A 19,927-nucleotide genomic window follows, 5' to 3' on the forward strand; every position below is an offset into this window, starting at 1 on the left:
TATTAAATGTAGGAAAATATTTAGACGTTATCGGTTTCTCAATTTTAAAAATGTTTTTCATTGTCAACAGTTTATAACAAGCTGAAACAAAACAGTGTAAGATGTTAAGCATTTTTTCTAAGTTTACTTTTAAATTTCAGTTTAGTAGTTTCAATCAGAGGGTGCACAGATTGAAATATTAAAAAAATAATTGTATTTTTATATATGATGTAAATTATTTATAATAACTAGTTATTTACTTATCACACTGATGTTGCAGAGCTCTCAAAATGATTGCAGAAAATGATAAATGGCTGAAATAACAAAAACAATGCAGAGCTTTCAGACCTCAAATAATGCAAAGAAAACAAGTTCATATTCATAAAGTTTTAAGAGTTCAGAAATCAATATTTAGTGGAATAACTCTGTTTTTTTAATCACAGTTGTCATGCATCTTGGCATGTTCTCCTTCACCAGTCTTACACACTGCTTTTGGATAACTTTATGCCACTCCTGGTGCAAAGCTTCAAGCAGTTCAGCTTGGTTTGATGGCTTGTGATAATCCATCTTCCTCTTCATTATATTTAAAAGATTTTCAATTTGGTAAAATTGAAGAAACCCATATTTTTTTTCCAGAGCTGTATAAGCTGTATACACACTTTGGTCTAAATTAGGGGTCAAAAATCTTATGCAAAATGAGCCGTTGTGGCTGCAGCAACAACCATGTAATCAGTAATTCAGTGGAATTTGATAGGAAAATGCACTGTAATGTTTAACCTTAACCCAGACTTCTTTTAGTTAACTAATATTCAGCCTGTAGCTGTGACTGTGTAAAAAGCTAGATAACTAATATAAACTGTCTACATCAGGCACGTTAAACCTGTCCACATTAATAGCTCTAGTGGTTTAAAGACTGACTGACTGATTAACCCGGTGGAGTTGTGTGTGAGCTGCTGCTGGTTATGTAGAATGAAAACCTGCATTAGACCAGAGCAGCGGTCACTATTACAGAAATAGTGCGAGTTATTTAAAATGGGAACGAGTTAATTAAATTGTAGCCATTAAAACGTGGCCACAATACCCTTTTATTTCACAGCTAACAAATTAAGCAGCTCTCTGGGTTTGTGCACAATATGTCCGCATAAGGAAGGTAAACGGTTCTGCATAATGCCTGCGTCTGTGAGCTTTTAGTATGAGAATAAAGTGGAGAGCAAACAGCTCGTCTTAAGTAAATGCTCAGGTCGAGGAGGTGAAAAAAGGCCAGACGAAGTCCAACAAAAATATTCATCCCAAATTCAGTCCAGTCCAAACCCATCCTTCAGAAGCTTAAACTAGCCCAAAATATGTCTGTCACACGTTTAAAGCAAAAAAAAGAGTGTATAACTTTATATTTTGTTTATAAGTAATTTATAATTTTGTAATCCGTATTGCTATTTATCTAAAAGCATTAATAATATTGTAGCATACATGTTTTATTATTTAACAGTTTAATATCCCAGTCAAGAACCCGCAACTGGATTTTCAAACAAGCCCAATTTGGCGGAAAATCCGCAAACCTGGCAACTCTGGGCAGGCGGATTGCCAAGAAATGTGTGGGCATAGACATTTTATACGTATAAGATTATCTGTGTGTGGGTACGAGAGAGAAGCATGAAGCGCATGCGCAAAAGCAAAAGACACATACATTCCGGTTTGACAGTTAACATTTATGTCGCAGGTTCACGGATTGGATACATATCCGATTCAGGACCACATATGAAAGTGACTCAAATCTGAATTGAAAAACTCGGATTTGGCACGTTCACACAGCCATGAAAAAATAAGATCTCATCTGAGCCACATTGCAAAAAATCTGATTTGAGTCACTTCAGCTTGATAATGTGAACGTAGCCTATGATAGTTATGTAGTAGATGTTTGGGCTTTTCCTAGTCAGTTCACTATATAGCAAAGACTACATAATGAATAGTGAATGTGTAAATGAGAGGATACTTCTGGTTTAAATTATTTTCCAGACAGTGGAATGTCTGATTTCTAATTTTCTAATTGTTGGAGATCTTTTCAAATCAAGTTACAGATATACAGTTTTTTAGAAGACCTCACTCAGAATGCTCTTTGGATCTGGCCATGGTGATCCACTCACTTTAATGATCAACTAAATCAACCAAAACTCCTTCCAACTCCTCTTTAACCATGTACCTATCATTAGTATCTGATGAGCTGCACTTGCTTCTGTTTTTAGAATAGACCCAGCATTACTACTGCACAATTTTATTTTATGGCCAAACTTATTCTTCTGCCAAATAATCTCTAGAACAGTGTTTCTCAACCAGGGTGCCCCTGGGGTGCCGTCTGGCTTCATCGGGGGTGCCGTCAAAATATTGCGCCTCACGTGCATATTTCCTTTCCAGAGTCAGCTCGTGTCGGGGTGTGTCCCAATTCACAGGCAGCACTAATCGCGCTAATTGTGACGCGCTATTTTATTTCATATTCCGCCAGCAACACCCCCCGTTCTCACCTGAAGTACTGCGCCAGCACCCCCCCCCCGTTCTCACCTTAAGTACTGCGACAGCCCCCCCCCCCCCCGTTCTCACCTGAAGTACTGCGACAGCCCCCCCCCCGTTCTCACCTGAAGTGAAGTACTGCGCCAGCACCCCACCCCCGTTCTCACCTGAAGTACTGCGCCAGCCCTCCTCCCCCCCATTCTCACCTGAAGTACTGCGCCAGCACCCCCCCCCCCCGTTATCACCTGAAGTACTGCGCCAGCACCCCCCCCCCCGTTCTCAACTGAAGTATTGCGCCAGCACCCCCCCCCCGTTCTCAACTGAAGTATTGCGCCAGCACCCCCCCCCCCTTCTCACCAGAAGTACTGCGCCAGCACGCCCCCCCCCCCCCCCCGTTCTCACCTGAAGTACTGCGCCAGCACACCCCCCCCCCCCCGTAAACTGGGGTGCCTTGACATCGCGCATATATTTAAAGGGTGACGTGATAGAAAAAAGGTTGAGAAACGCTGCTCTAGAAAGAGATTTACCCATTTAAAAATTTATTAGGCCACCAGAGGGCGATCCAGAGTAAGTCCAAAATAAATGGGTTCATATGGAGCAAATTCAGTTTATAAATGTTTGGTCATTTATACACATAAAATTGTGCTCTTTCTGAACTCAGCCTAACATAGACTTTTTCAGACCTCGTGCTGGTGGGGAAGATGTGCATCATTTTCAGTATATAAATGGCCAAAAATGTATAAACTAAGTTTGCTCAATTGTTCCGCATGAACCTTTTCATTTCCAGGGTTTTATTGTTTACCTATTTCCAGAACAGCTGAGAATGGGCGCAAGAAACAAACAGGTGTTCAACATCACATGTTATTTCAACATTACATTAACAAAAAATAATTAATTCATTCATTCATTTCAAAGCCAAATCATAGTTTTTTATAATTGGATCATTGGAGTTTATTTATTTTGGGTGAAATTTAAATAATTCGATTTCTTAGTGTTGAAATGCCTCTGATGATTCTATGCAGCCAATAAGGTGTCTTGTTATTACAGGTGTAGTAGTGCAATAACTGATTTATCTGATTATTACCTGATTATTATAGTTATTACCTCAGTTCTTCTGTTCCTCTGAAAGAAGCTGATCAGATCAGGTGTGTGTGAGCTGTATATAGATGCAATTTAACAGAGCACCACTAGAGGGAGGCAGAGACTCCTGGAAATCCTGTAGAGCAGCGTTTATCCCCCACTGTCTGCACATTTTAGTACATTCCCTGCTTTAACTCACTCGCTTTAACTCTAATTACATTTCAGATATAAATATATGTAATTCGTTAGTCAACTTTATTAATACCAAACTAATGAAACCATTAAAAATAAAAATAATAGAGATATCAGTAGCAGAGTTGACCAATAGCATTTTTCCATGTGCTAGAAGGGTTTCTAACTTTCAGAAATGGCTCTGACCACCAGGGGCCCAACACCTGTGGGGCAGGGGCACGCACAGTAGTGGTTGGTATGTTTTATTTTATGATGTTTTTTCCGTCATGTTTTATTTGTTTATTTATTTATTTTAGTATTAGATTTTATTTTATTTATTTATTTACAATTTTTAATCAGGTAGAATTTTTTTGTGCAGTCAGCTCTAGATGAGGCTGTGTCGGACTGTTTGTTGAGTCAGGTCATCCAAACACTAACACCGCACTAATAAAATGATATAATGACCCCTGAACATTCCATTCCCCAACAGGCACATGCAAGGGTGTGTGTGTGTGTGTGGTGTGTGTTGGGGGTGGCGGGGGGGGGGGGGGGGGGTGGCTTTGGCTTTTACTGCCATTTTGTCAATTTTTTTTTGTAAGTGTATGTGTGAAAGTCATACCTGTTTTGACAAGAAAACTACCGTGTTTTACTCCTCTTTGCCGGCGTCTTCACGTATTAGTTGTTTTTCCCATAAATTTCACATATTACACTATATAATAAAAAAACAGTGTTAATGAGAAGACAGGCCACAGTATATTTTTGATTACCCTTTATTTGACCACAAGGACAGATTTATAGTAAATTTGTTTATAATTTTAGGTAAATATTATATACACAAAATGAAATTTGCTAAAAAGATACGTGCACGTGCAGAAAGGGGGATGAGGGGGCAGGAGCACCTGCCTGTTTGGCTCTTACTGTCCAAAGTGCCCTTTTGTCAAATGTATGTATTAATTTTGTGTATGTGTGAAAGCCAGAAAACTACCGTATTTTACCCCTTTTCCAGCCATCTTCACGTATTAGCATTTTCCTGTAAATTTACCGTATTATATTAAATAAAAGAAGTATTAATCAAGAGACAGGCCAGTGACGGCTGTGTGAACGGGAAATCTCTTAATGCCAATCATGGTGCCGGTTCAAGGATAAAGTCCCGCCTTTCAGTAGAAACAGCCAATCAGCTTGCTGGTTTTCCTGAGCTTGAAGGAGAGCTAGTGTGAGTGGAGAAGCTATAATAAATGAAAATTAATTTAGCTAACCTGTTAGCTAGAAGCTAGACGGTGTGGATATCAAGAATTTAGTACAGTACTTGTTGTTAGTTTAAAGCAGTTTCTTAATCCTGGTCACTGAACTAAAATTGTGTTTTCCACACGATCCATCAGATTAGCTAATAAACAGTCCTTTATTAAGTTTACCTGTTAAAATCCCTTAGCCCCCTATGGACCATAAATCAATCATTATGTAAGTTATTTCAGCAGTGTATTAGACACATCATACCACCACTTACTTTATTAAGTGTCTTTAAAGCATAGAAAGCTGTAGAATCTGGATAACAGTTGGAATATGCAGTATGATATTCAGGAACAGGGTTGAGAAACACTGCTGTAACGTGACTTCTGTTTATTTGTAATTTGCAGCAACACCACAGTAAGACCACAAATCAATGGTTATATTGTAAGGTGTATTTTTGTATAGTGTCTTTAAATTAATGTGCAATGTGGGCCTTTGTGACTTTGAGCACCTGCCCTTTAAAGGTCTCTGCATGGCCCTGTTCCAAACATTTTTTGACAAATAAACAATAATAAATGTCATACATCCATTTATAGTTTTGATGCTTTTTAATTTTATTACGTTTATTTTTTTTTATTTATTAGGTTTGTTGTATGTGTTTTTTTTTTTTTGTTATATTTGTGATGTTGGTTGTATGTGCTGTGAATTTGACCTAATATTGTGTCTATTTCATTATGTTGTATTGTATTATATACAAAAAAATCATTTTTTTTTAAATAAATAAATAAATGATTTGGTAAACAGGTCTGGTTCCACTAATCCACTGTTCAGACTAGACTGCTACTAACTAACGCACTGAACGGCGGGACGTTGTTTGGGACGCGGCCGTTGATGGGTAGGGAGGTGGCGCATGCGCAGTGGCTGCTCTATGGTACTTGGAGACAAAACGAATCGGGGATTCGCCTCGCTGAGCGACCGAGTCAGCGTTCACCCCGAGCGGCCGAGCTGGAGGAGGGACCGGGGAGACATGCGGCTCTGCTAAAATATTTTTTCTAGGATTTTCTTTTCTTTTGGTTCGCCGTTCTCGTGTTTCTGTAACCCCGCGGGTTGTCATGTAGCGGAGGCCGCCGTCAGGCTTGTGTTGCTGGGCGGGGAGGGGGAGAGCCCACCGCTATACGGCTGCCGCCGCCGCTTCCACTGCGGTCACACAGCCAGGAGCCCCGCCGTCTGCGTTTAAAATCTATAATCACCGACAGTATAGGCTCTGCGGAGATTCCACACGGCTGTGAAGGTGAGTACAGCCTGTTGTCAGCCTTTAAACAGCCTTTTTACTGTCTTTATCTTCTTTTCGGGATGGGCTTTTCTGGAATTGGGAGCTGTCAGGTGTTCCAGGAGATTACCGCTAGCCAGACAGCTCCATTCATTCAGCCAGTCACTCATTCACACTTATAAAACGCTTATTTTAGTGCTTTAGATGAACTAATATGCTTATTTGTGTATTAAAACAAGCTAAAAACTCACTGTCAAGCGTAAGAATGCGTGCAGGAGAGGATGGATATAGCTAGCTTAGCTGGGTACCTGTTTTTGACAAAGCATAGGAGGCAGCCATGGCCTGTTTGTGTCAGTGGTCAACCAGTCAGCCAGCCTCTTTGAGGTAAATGAAAACCTGACCAGCAATGTTTTTTTTTAATATGTTATATATTTATTTATATACAGCTCTACGAGAATTACGAGACCACTTCAGTTTCTGAATCAGTTTTTCTGATTTTGCTATTTTTAGGTATATGTTTGAGTAAAATGAACATTGTTGTTTTGTTCTATAAGCTAAAGACAACATTTCTCCCAAATATTGTAATTTGGATTATTTATTTGCAGAAAATGAGAAATAACTGAAATAACAAAAAAGATGCAAAGATTTAAGACCTCAAGGAATCAATATTTAGTGGAAATAATCCTGGTTTTTAATCACAGTTTTCATGCATCTTGGCATGTTCTCCTCCACCAGTCTTACACACTGCTTTTGGATACCTTGATGCCACTCCTGGTGCAAAAATTCAAGCAGTTCAGCTTGGTTTGATGGCTTGTGATCATCCATCTTCCTCTTGATTATATTCCAGAGGTTTTTAATTTGGTAAAATCTATTTTTTCCTGACCTGTATATACAGTTAGGTCAATACATTTTTGCACAGTTACACAATCTTCATGTTTTGGGCTCTGAATGCCATCACACTGGATTTGAAATGAGATGTAATTAAAGTGTAGACTTTCGTTTTAATTCAAGGGGTTGAACAACAATGTCCTATAAAGCATTTAGAACTTCAAATCTTTCTCATTTCAGGGGCCCAAATGTGCTTGGACAAATTATTTAAAAGCAATTTTATGGGTTTCATAGACATTCCAGAATTGCATCCCATATATTGCATTAATAATCTATCATAAGTTAAGTCCTAGAACTGATTCCAGGTGTGGCAATTGCATTTGGAATCTGATGTTGTGAACTTACAACATGCGGTCGAAGAAGCACTCAATGGAAGTGAAACAGACCATCACAAAAAGAGCACTGTGTTGAGCTCAAGAACTCAAAAAGGCCTGGACGTTCACGGAGAACAACTGTGGGGGGTGATGAAAGAATCATTTCCATGATGAAGGAAAAGCTATTTACAACATCCACCCAAGTTAAGAACACTTTTAAGGAAGTAGGTGTATCAGTGTCTCAGTCTATAATAAAGAGAGAACTTAATGAGAGCAAATACTGAGCGTTCACCACAAGGTGCAAATCATTAACAGAAAGACCAGATTAAACTTTACCAAAAAAAACAAACATCTAAAGATGCCAGCCCTGTTCTGGAACAGTGTTCTTTGGACTGGTGAAACTAAGATCAGCCAAAATGTACCAGAATGATGGGAAGAAGAAAGTATGGAGAAGGATTGGAACGGCTCGACACAGAGCTCTTCCAATCCTTTGTAAAACATGGTGGTGGCAGCATGGGCGTCTGTCTGTATCTATGCTCTGGATTGCCCACCACACAATGCTTAGCGGACAGGACAGGCATCATACTGTAGCTCTTGCTCCTGGCTCCTGGCTTTTGGTCAAGGTCCTATATTCCTAATAGCTTTTGAGCAGCTTTTTCATCACCTATCCAGAGTAACCTGGTTTTCTTTGCTGCAGGATGGACGTAGGTGCGGCCGGTGGAGGAGACGGAGGCCCGAGGAGAGCCGACTCGGTCGAGGGAGGCCTGGAGATTGTCCCGCTTGAGCTGTATGACTCAGCCCGGGCCAAAATAGACGCCAACCTTCGGTGGCTGTTTGCCAAAGCTTATGGAGAAGGTAAGTGTTCATCTCTCTCTCTCTTTCACTCTCTCATCTACGAGCTTAAGTGCTTTCACGGCTGGGTTGAGCTGACCTCTGCCTGCTGCAAGAAGAAGAACAGTGAGGGATGTTGAAAAGGCATGCACAGTTTCAGTTTTCTATTAAATGCAACCAAAACCATACGAATAAAAGTATTGGGACACCCGCTCATTCATTGTGTTCTCTGAAATTAGGGGTTTGAGGTTTTGAAGTAACTGTCTCTACACTTTAGGGAAGGCTTATTTCTAAATTTTGGGGCATTACTGTGAGTATTTGTTGCTCCCCAACTCATTCCAACAGTCCAAGAGAAGCATGGTGCCAAAAGATTTGTGTTTCTCTGCTCCAGAGAGTCATAATTTATTGGCAATTTTTATAGTGACTACACAAGCTATGTGTATATGTGTGCATTTGCGTATTTGTGTCAGCAATGGGTGCAACTTAAAGTAGCTGAATGCATACATCTACCCACTTACAATAGCTTAGCCCCACCCATTCCAACTGAAGTTATAAGGAGTGTTTCAGTGTTTAAATGCAAGACACCAAGGCTTGTAAGGGATAAGAAGAGGTTGGAAATCTCTTGACTGGTATTTTTTAACAATAGGTGTCCTCTATAAGAATGGAGTGTAATTTACTTTTACTCCACTGCTCTAAATGCAAATCACACTGTTTGCTTCCTCATGGACAGCTGTACTGTATTTTCCACACTATAAGGCGCTCTGAATTATAAGGTGCACTATCAATGAATGTCTGTTTTCAGGTCTATTTTCATACAAAAGGGGCACCAGATTATAATTTGCATTAAGCGACGCTAGTAGGGACGCCTAAATCAAAGTGAGTAAGGGTGTCGCCATGTTTCTCTTCTATTTGGGGAAGCGCCTAAGTAAACAAAACTGCAATTTTGCAGTTCTGGGCAGAGGTCTTGTGGAGCTTCACCAAAGTTCTATAGAGCAGTAGCAGCATTCCAGCCCAGAGTGGAAATGACAAAGACCTTATCCTACCATATTACAGTCAGTGGAGCTTTTCATGATTCTAAAGCTGCTGTTTAAATTTATAATTACCAAATAATCTTGCTTTAACAATATCTTTGTTTCATAAACAAATTGAAGCACCATGAGTACACTTCAGCTAAATAAAGATAATGCAATAAAATTTGCATATGGTTTTTTAAGCACGGCATTATATTTCACTATAGATATTGCAAAACCATCAGGATATGTTGTTCATAGCCCAGGTATGCACAGTAAACGTCTTCTGAGTAGTGTAAGCATGTGTGTGTGTGCATGTTTGTGCTGGAGAGAGGGAGAGCATTAGAGTTAATGCCAGAAGAAGAAAAGGAGGAGAAGTGACAGTTTGTTCCCAGATTGTAAGTCAGCACTTGCTGTGGTCAGTTAAACGAAGATGGTTTGTCTCAGTGCCAGACAGAGCATCAGTCTTTTGTGTGTGTGTGTGTGTGTGTGTGTGTTACAAGCAAACAGGAAAAGCAAGCAAAAATGGAATGGGCTGCCGGGTGAGCTCTTAAGAATGCTGTTATTTACACACACACACACACACACACACACACACACACACACACACACACACACACACACACACACACACACTATATGTCCAAATGTTGTTGGACACTTCAGCTGCCTTCAACTACTTGCACCCATTGCTGGCACAGATGTGCAAATGCACACGCACAGCTTGTCTAGTTCTTGTAGAGTAATATTGCCAGTAGAATAGGACTCTCTCAAGCAGACAAACATGAGCGTATTGGCACCATGCCTGATTTGAGGCGTGGGCTAGAGAGGTATAAACTTCCAGCATTGAGCTGTGGAGCAGTGAAACTAGGGCTGTGGGATCTTAGGGGAAAACATGACACTGCAGTAGTTTTTTGCGATTAAAAAAAAAAAAATGTTACCAGGTTTTACCAGAAGCCATTGATCCAGCATGTCACAAAATCAATAATGCACTTGTTAATAATGCATAATGCATTTGATTTTTAATTTTGCTTTGCTATTGCACATCTTGCGATGTGACTAATGCCCACATTGCAGTGACGATGCTCAAACAATATATTTTGCAGTTGAGGGTTGGTGAGATGGGCCGGTGATCAGTGAACATCCTGACCTCACTAAAGCTCTTGTTGCTTAATGCAATCAAATCCTTACAGCAGTTCTCCAGACTCTACTTGAAAGCGTGTATATTGTCAGTTTGTCAGTTGAGGCTATGTTTTGGACTTTGTTGGTGACATTGTCCGAGGTTGAGCAAGGGTGTGCGAGGGTTCACCTCCGTCCCTGAATGTGTTTTTCCTGGAGTGCAGCACTGTCAGTCTAATCGTGCAACAGAAATAACAGCATCAGTGTGACATCACTAATCCCTGTGACTGAAATACTCTCCTTATCTGTGGGACTGACCCTGCTGCCGGACACCTCATCACCCTTTGGACATTTATTCCAAGCCCGTCCCTGATCCAGCGATTCAACTGGAACATCTGAGAACTTGAAAAGGATAGATCATCAATGAACTTTCTAGGTGCTCTAGATAGAAAACACAAGATAAAGTATAGTTCTACTATTTATCTGGGATGGGTTTCTCAAAAGGTTCTTAGCTCTAAGATAATTATTAAACGGTCACGCAAACTTCACACTGGCCCTGAACAGTACATGGAGGTGACACACCGTGTACCTCAGCACTGTTGAACTTTTTCATAAAACATCCAGCAAAACCCAAATGAAACCTGTAAAAACCTCTAAAACTGTTTACACAAAACCACAAACCCCACCCATCAGAGAAAGCATTATTCAGATCTGGTGAAATGGTAAATCGTGTCTACAACTCCTGCAAATATGGTGTTGTTGATACTGGAGAGCAACTCATCACCTCCACACTCTGGTTAATGTAATTAATGTGAATTAACATGTTTTTTATTTATATACGCTTTAAAAGCGTAATAAAGTATTAAGGTCTTGATACTTACATCTATATACAGTACATGTACTTCCATTGAAATTGATTTTTGTTTTTTTTTTCTTTCCCTGTAAAGTTACAGTTTTGCCGTGAATGAATTTTTCATTAACTGTGTAAAACATATCAAATTGTAGATGACTGTATTTTACAACTATGTTAGAGTAGTTGGAGGAAAGAAAGTGAAAGAAAGTAGAAAATAAAATAGGTAGGGAGAAAAGAAGACATGAGCACAAAGAGTGAAAAAGAACAGAAAGAAAGAAAGTAAACAGAACCTGCTAACTTAGCTAAAATTTAGCGTTTAAGGTCCGTTCAGTGCAGCTGGATGAAGAGGCATTTGGAGCTAAAAGAGTCTAGTCTGTTTTTACTGGTGAACTGAGCTGATTGATTCGACCCACTGAAGAAAACCAGCACTAATTGTGTGAGTGTTCAGCGTTTCACACTGCAGTTTACTGTTAAACAGTCCTGAGCACCTTTACAGCATGCTATACTTCAACACACTCCGCTCAGGTCTACACGTTCTGTGCAGTAAAACAAACCACTCCAGTCCAAGGATTTTAAATTTGGATGCAATCTGTAGTGGATAGTGAGCAACGAGTTCGAGGCATGTTGCCAAAACTGGACAATGGGCAAATGATCTGTGGTAGATGATGGGGAATGCCTGTCTTCCAGTCTGGCTGGACAGGGGACCCAAATAGTCCAAAAATAATATCAAAATATTTCAGGGTGTGATGATATTCTTGGCCATTTGACAAAACATTGAATTCAAAAACAAATCAAGAATTGCACTACCTCAACAAAATTAATACTAAAGTTTATTTGGTGTTATTATTGCATACGATATGATCTGGCACACCCCTGACTGAGATTTGACCAGAGTTTAATGATCCAACATGTCATGATACTAATAATGCACTTAATATATCCAGGATTAAAATAGAAAAAATATACTATGCAGATATAATCTCTATGTAGTAGATATTTAATAGGAAATGAGAACAGTGATAATTTTTCTTTTGCAACAAACAGCAAAAGTGTTGTAAACTGATAATATATATAATAATAATAGGTATATTCAAACATTTTGGTGACATTAATGCGTGCGATACGATATGGCAAACACCCCTAGCACCTAATATATATAATATCAGCAGGTTGTTGCCATATACAGCCCAACTAAGGTCATTTTCACACCAGTTTTCACATCAGTTTGTAGCCTTAGTGTGATTTGATTGAGTAGGTGTGAAAACAGTAATCGCATTCAGGTGTGGATCAAAACAACTCTTCCAATCTCTGGAATGGTTTTCTTGTGGTGAGAACAGGATCCGGTCTCTATCTGACCCAGCTATTAAATATACTTATTTTATTTGAGCTAAACTGCTGATAAGGTGCAGTTTAATCTGATATATTAGCCAGCTAACGCTAATTACCACAGCTATAAACAAACGCTGTGTCTGTTCCATGTCTTTTTTTTATTTTATTTTTTTTTATATAATTTTATTTATAAGTTTTCCCATTTTCTCCCCACTTTAGCACAGCCAATTACCCAACCCACACACTAGGACTCCTCCTATCACTAGTAATGCCCCAGCACACCAGGAGGTTGAAGACTAACACATGCTTCCTCTGATACGTGTGAAGTTAGCCACCACTTCTTTTCGAGCTGCTGCTGATGCATTATTGCCGAGTAGCATCACAGCGCGCTTGGAGTAAAGCACAGCGACTTGGTTTTGATACATCAGCTCACAGACGTCCTGTGCTGCGGACATCACCTTAAGAGTGATGTGGGGAGAGAGCGCCATATACCCACTCCGAGGGAGCAGGGCCAATTGTCTTGATGGCAAAGCTGCATGAGCTGAGGTTCGAACCAGCGCTTTAGACCGCTGCACCACTCTGCGCCTCTGTTCCATGCTGTTTACACGTGCGGTCTGTGCTGAGTTTACTACACGTACATCTATGCTGCACGTCCTATTAAAAGCATTGATCACCTGATCCAGACAATAGAAATGAACTACAAGTGTGAAAACGCCCTAAATAACTCTCTAGTGAATGAGAGTCTTACTGTGTTCTGTCACTTAAATGTCTATTAAGATCTTAATTATCTGATTTATTTATTTGTGAAATGATAAACAGATACATGTTCATCGACTGTTGTGTGTGTTCTGCTAATGGAGGGCAGTTTTTAAGAAGCCACCCTCAGAACATCCCGTCTCAGACTAATGGGCTCACGTATGTCTGTGTTTGAGCTGATTTTCAGGAATTATCTTACTCCTGTGGCTTTTGTCTGGGTGAAGGGCGTGGTTACTCGACTCCAGGCAGGGGAAGCATGTGTGCGCCTGTGTGAGCATGAGTGTGTGTGCGCGCACCTGCCCCTCTGACCCATTTTGACCATCAGGCATTATTTATTAATGAGATTCACTGTGTACTCACAGTTGCGCATGTGCAGAGACACACGGACACACAGACAGCAGCAGGTCTGACGTGAGAGGATGCTTAATTCTTTCCAGACTTCTGTTTAAATTTATTCAGTTCTCTCTGTGTAGAGTAAACATATTCAGAAATCTTTATACTGTATTAGAACAGGTGATGTAGAAGAGGATGAGTGAAATATGATTCTCTTTGATGTGGAGATGCAGGCTGCTTCAGAAACTGCAGGGCTTTTCCATATCCAAGTTTTTTTTTCATATCCAGTCTGGGTGCTGTAGTTTGTAAGTATATATTAGTGCTGGGGCAGTATCCTGGTTCATCCGGTATATAACGGATACAATTTCACCTTCAGTATGCATCTTTCATGGACCACCATACCGTAGCATAGGTGAAAAACTGTTCTAACGCTTCAACAGGTAACCAGTGACGTAATATTTTTCGCCATTAGAAGCGCACTAACTAGAATTAGCATAACAAAGGTTAGCATAACAAACAGTATGCTCGCTATTAGCTGAGAGAGTTTTTTTTTTCCTGGACCTAGATGTGCTTTTCCTGTGAGTCTAGTTAGTCAAGTGTAAAAACTTCTTTCAAACCCGGGAACCAAAAAAAAAAAAAAGTGTTATTTTTCTTTTATTAATAAATCAAATTAAATGCAGTAATTTAACAGGCATTTTTTATTATGTTTTCATGATAGTCACTCTGTATCTGATCCAGTAGAAGAGGATGGGTAGATGATTTTTATTTTTATGGTGTGTTTGGTATCATCGTGTTACCGTAATTTGGCTTTCAGTTTATTTTATATTTTGCTAGGGAATTCCTTAATTTTTTTTGTAATTTTCTTTTGATTGGAATAGTCCATCTAAGACAGGGTTCATACGGTCATGAAAAACCTAGAAAAGTCATGACAATGACTTTGGAAAATAACAATTTCCAGGCCTGGATAAGTTTTGGAAAAATAAAAATACCCAGAAAGTTTTGGAAAAGTCATGAAAATTTGCTTTACAAATTTCTTTGTTTCAGTTTATCGATTTTGTTGAGCTAACAAAATACATCAGCTCAGAGTTAATTCAGTAATTTAGCCCTACACATTGGAGTTCAGGATCTGACACACATTTTGTATATTTAATATTTTGTCAACATTTTGTCTGATTAATTTACACCTATTAAATTATATCAGTTTTAAGTATAATTTTAGTTGATTTTTTTTGTCCATGTCTGCTCTGATGTTTTAAAAATCCTATGGTCATGAAAATTTGCCTTGAAGGCATGGAAAAGTCATGAAAAAATCAAAGAAATGTATTGGTTAAAACATGTATGAACCCTCTAAGAAAAAGAGATTACAAACACTTGCATTTTATGTAAAGTGTCCATACATCTTAAACAATTGTCTTGATACTATGTAAAACTATTTTAAAAATAATAAAGATACACTTCTTGTTACAAATTAAATACAATACTGAGAAAGCATTCTTTGTATTGAACAGTCCAGTTCCAGACTTTCCCCTAAATGTAAATTTTAATTTATTTTTAATTTTTTTATTTTATTTTATAAAAACGACTGGTCGGAGGGGTTTTATATAAACTAACCATTTAAACCAGATCTGATTAAATTTGTCTTTTGGGGAATTTCTTCATTTTTTTAACATGCAGTGTCATCTGCACAGATTGAATTCACGTGATTTCATATATTTTATCCCCATAATGTATTCCTCCCCCTGGTGCATGCTGGTTATCAGACAGATTCCTGGTGCTTAATCTTCCTCAGGGTGTAATCTGGTTGCCGGACCTTTGACCCCTCTGGTGTTAGAAAATCTCAAAATGACTTTCTGTTCTTATGGTTGTAAGTAAGATTGCAGTTAGCAGAAAATCCTAATAATCCAGATATGGAAGTACCAGAAATGACTTATACCAGTTCCAATGCCAAATATGCCCGGTAACCATAATCTAAAGTAATGTAAAATATCCCCTTTTTTTAAAGAAGCAAAAGATTCACAATGGCAATGAATCCAAAGGATTCCCTGAAGCAAAGAATTTAAATATTTTTAACAGCAAAGAATCTAAAGGATTTCCAGTAGCAAAGAATCAAAATAAAAGAATTTAAAAGTATTTGTGATCCTAGGGTACCAAAGATTCCGTGTTTCTCAGTTCCTACAACTATCTTTACTGCTCTCTAACTGCTACTTCTAATGTTGCTGGTTGAGGACTGATAAAAAGGTTCTTCCCAGCAGAGTATGGTTTGTTTTTTTTAAGCTTTGGGTCTTTCACATAGTTTTTCTTCCCCACTTCTTGTGGAGTCTTGTTTTTTTTTCTTGATTCCTCTATGTTTATTCATTGTGCTCTTAGAAAGGTTCTCATTGTGATGGCTTTTTTTTCCTCAGGGATTCTAACTCATGTTCTTCAGGAATTTTTATGAAGTTCGGATTCTTTCAGAGGTTCTTCTTGGCAATGCTGATTAATTGGGACAATATCAGAGATGAAATGTGCTCTACATGTGAAATGAAAGCTAAAACTGAACTTTCAGTTGCTGTGATGTCCTTCATCTTTATTTTTTTTACATACTACATCTCAGTGTCCAGCTGGTCGTTTCTAGATGATTCTGCTCAGTGCTGCATTATTCGGATGTCAATGTAGCGAGGTGCTAATGCGTGGTAATGTTGTGTTTAGGAGCTGGATTAGCAGCCAGGTATAATTAGCATGAAGCTTAGCTGTGGCCACTGGGTAAAAATATCATAGTGAAGTCTTTGAGCACATGTGTTTCTCTCTCAGGTGTGTGTGTTTGTGATTGTGTGATTGTGTGAGTGTGTGAGTGTGTGAGTGTGTGAGTGTTTGTGTGTGTGTGTGTGTGAGTGAGTGAGTGTGTGTGTGGACTTGCCTGAATGTGCTGGCATGACGGGAGTCATTGACGTGGGGTTGAGAGCGCTAATCTCTAAATCACCTGTCTGGCACACTCCCTTTAATCTTTTAGCCATGGTGACACTGCACTGAAGGATTGTGGGTACTGTAGTTTGTCCTTCCCCAAACTCTTCTGTTTCTCAGAACAGATCAGGGATGTGTTCATTTCATTCCCATCATCTTATAAATAATAACAAATGATGCACTGTTATGATATGACACGTCACACTCAGATTGGGGCCAGTTGCTGTATATTACTGTATATTTATTAATAAAGCTGACTGCATTAGGCAGACTACCCATCCTGCGAGAGTGATGCTGTGTTATTCCAATGCAGTAAAATTTAATAACATCTTGGTGCAGTAGTGCAGCATCAACAAATGTACTGATGCACCAAGGAGTCCTAACTGCACTGTTCACTGTGGGTGATAAAGCACTGCAGTTTGCATTTTCAGGTAATCCATGGTGGTTTTGAGGTTTGTTTTGAATCAGTGTTCTGCTGTAGAAACCATTATCTTTTTAGATTCAGCTTTTCAACAGACGGTTTGACATTTGCTTTCAAGATTTGCTGGTATTTGTGAAATCCATTTTGAACTAACAGTTCCCCTGAACTGCTTTCTCTTAATAATATTCTGCACTGTAGAAATTGCTAGCTGTAAATACTTGGTTTCTTATTGCCATCTCTTGTCTTGTCCCCATGTGCAAGTGCCAATACCACTGGCAGCAACACATCCCCCAAACTTGATGCATCCACCCCCAAGTTTCACAGTTGAAAAAGTCCATGTTTTTATTTCAAACCACACACTTCTGTACTTAACTTACTACATTAACAAACATACTTCTGATGTTGGTGCACTATTTAAAAACACACTATTTAATGTGGAAGTGTGCAGTTTGGGACTCAATTCCCTGCTTCATTCATCTTAACAACACGTAGATGGATGATATGCAAATTTACATTTTTGCAAGAAGTGATGCTGATAACATTTACAAGTTACCCCATACCCATCTGTATTACCAGCATATGCACCGTTTTCTTGATCTTCTAAGTTTCATGTTTACTTACACAGTTCCCCTGAACTGCCTTTTCTCAATATTATTCTGCACTGTAGAAGCTACAGGCTGGAAATGCTTGGTTTCTCATTGTCATCTCTTTTTCCTCAGATCTTTAGTTTTTGTGTCAGAAAACATATAAAGCTAGAAATTTGAGTCAGCTGAAAGGTTTAGGGTTAAGGTTTTGCATTAGAGGTATGTTTTTGCACACAAACATTTAACCAGTTATTTACTTGTCTTTCTCTCTCTCTCTCTCTTTTGTTCTTTTAGATCATGTTCCGGCTGATCTCAGAGACCCCTTCTACACAGATCAGTACTGTGTGGAACACATTAAGCCCCCTGTGCTGACCCTCCTGCTGTCTGCTGAGCTCTACTGCAGGGTGTGTGTTCTGCTGCTGAAGGGTGATCAGACCTCCTCTCTGTCCTCCCATCAGTCCGTCATCCAAGCCCTGGCTCGCCGTGGCATCTACGCCCGTGAGCCCGATGACACGCCGGTTACCCACGACGACCTCAGCTCCACCCCCATCAAGATGGTGAGCGAGCTCAGGGTGTAGACCTTTGACCTCATTGGGTAAAAAAGCAGATGAATGGATCTTAGTGTAATTAGGGGATATATATATGTGTGTGTGTGTGTGTGTGTGGTGTTGGGAATCAGTTGAGAAAGGGGGGTAACAAGATGACCATCTGCTCGCAACCTGCTGGGTGTGTGTTGGACTGTAAATCTGCATGTGTTTGTGTGTGTTGTGAGCAGGAACATTATTTCTGGGCAAAACACAAACCCACAGAGGTCAGAGTCCAAAGCCAAAGGAGCAGCCTGTGTGGGGGAGGAGTCTTGTGTGAGGAAGAAAGCCTCCTCCACGTGGTGCTCAGCTGAAGCTCGGCAATGTTTGTAGGCCTTGTGGAGTTTCTGAGCTCCGCCTTTGATCACACTTGGCTGTTATTTGGTTGCACTGACAGCGTGTAACAAAACAAAGCACTGAAACGGACCACAGGCCAGGAGTTCAGCACCTTGGAGAGCATCCAGGGAGCATGGCGTGGCTCAGGTTTGCTGGACAATGTCTGGGATGAAGAAATCTGGAGTCAAATCTGGCACTTGATATTGATGTATTGGGTGCCAGACCTATGTTTCATTCGATAGATTGCACATTTAAAAGGGAAAAATCAAAGGATTACTTACTGAGAGCCTATATGATGGCCAGGGTCTCCCTCAAGTTCTTGTTCTAGGTCTTCTCTGATGTTGAATGTAGGTTTCTTGACAAATTTTAGAGCTGTCTGAGCTTCTTCTTAAATTGCCTTACAGTGAATTCACACTACAGCACTACAGCAGTCAAAGGAATTGCCTTCTCCTCGTTTCGCTGGACGATTTGTTACTTAAAGGTCTCATTCCATTGTTTTTTCATTCATTTTAAAATGTCTAGTTGTGCTCTCTAGAATGAATGAATGCCATGTGAGCTGTTTTTTGTGAAAAAAGTGCTCAGGTGATCCAGTATAGCGCTGCTTTAGTCCGATGGAGGAGTGGAGCAGGGAGAAACGATAGGATTTCGGCTCTTGCTCATGAATATTCATACATGCAAACATATCGCATGAATATTCTTACATGCAAACATATCGCCTCTGATTGGCTAACAGCACTGAGACCTCAGGAGTCTGCGAGACAGACATTAGTTTGAAAAGTTTTGTCATGCTAAATGCAGTTTAGCCATTTACCTAATCTTAGAGTCTCTGTAAAATGCGAAATCCACCAGAGACCCTATGTAAACCTATAGTTACAAAAAAAGGCTGGGTAGTAAAAAAATGGATGGACCCCTTATTATATCTACAGATGGTGTTTTTATGATGTAAAGAATGACATAATTAGTCAAGAAAATCTCTGCATGCCAGTCTACTGGTTCCAACAAGTTCTGTCACTGTTGGGTGGAGGTTTCTTGCCAGGCGTAAAATATGTCAGAGCTTCTCCTTACATAATCTTAAACCAGTATTAGACACCAGTCTTACATGGTGTTCATACACGGGTCCAAAACTGCAGTGCTGAAATTGGGAGGTTGTGCTGAAATTCAGCACCCTGGAGAGCGACAGTGGGGTCTGGGACAGTTCAGCTTTGTTTATGAAATGGCTGCCCTGCATGTCATCACAGTGTTTGTGTGTGTTAGCTGCTTGATAATCACGTTCCAACTGTGTGTGTGTGTGTGTGTGTGTGTATATAATTTAGACTAATTAGTATGAAAATGGTCTTCACAGCAGTGTGTTTATTAATGCAGTGGGAATCTGGTAGAAAGAAAATTAACTTTTGTAACTG

The 19,927-nt window shown here is 39.6% G+C and overlaps 1 protein-coding gene across 5 annotated transcripts in view; it reads left to right on the top strand.

Moving 5' to 3' along the window:
• The first annotated feature begins 5,884 nt into the window (after positions 1-5,884).
• camsap1a (calmodulin regulated spectrin-associated protein 1a) overlaps positions 5,885-19,927 on the top strand; it is a 33,913-nt gene continuing 19,870 nt past the window's right edge. For all 5 annotated transcript variants that reach the window (XM_007256576.4, XM_022676404.2, XM_007256575.4 and 2 more), the window contains exons 1-3: positions 5,885-6,250; positions 8,129-8,286; positions 17,902-18,164. In XM_007256576.4, coding sequence (XP_007256638.3) covers positions 8,130-8,286; positions 17,902-18,164 — 420 coding nt within the window. In that variant the 5' untranslated portion in view covers positions 5,885-6,250; position 8,129. The remainder of the gene's footprint in view (positions 6,251-8,128; positions 8,287-17,901; positions 18,165-19,927) is intronic.

Source organism: Astyanax mexicanus, chromosome 17, assembly GCF_023375975.1.
Source record: "Astyanax mexicanus isolate ESR-SI-001 chromosome 17, AstMex3_surface, whole genome shotgun sequence".
Lineage (NCBI taxonomy): Eukaryota > Metazoa > Chordata > Actinopteri > Characiformes > Acestrorhamphidae > Astyanax > Astyanax mexicanus.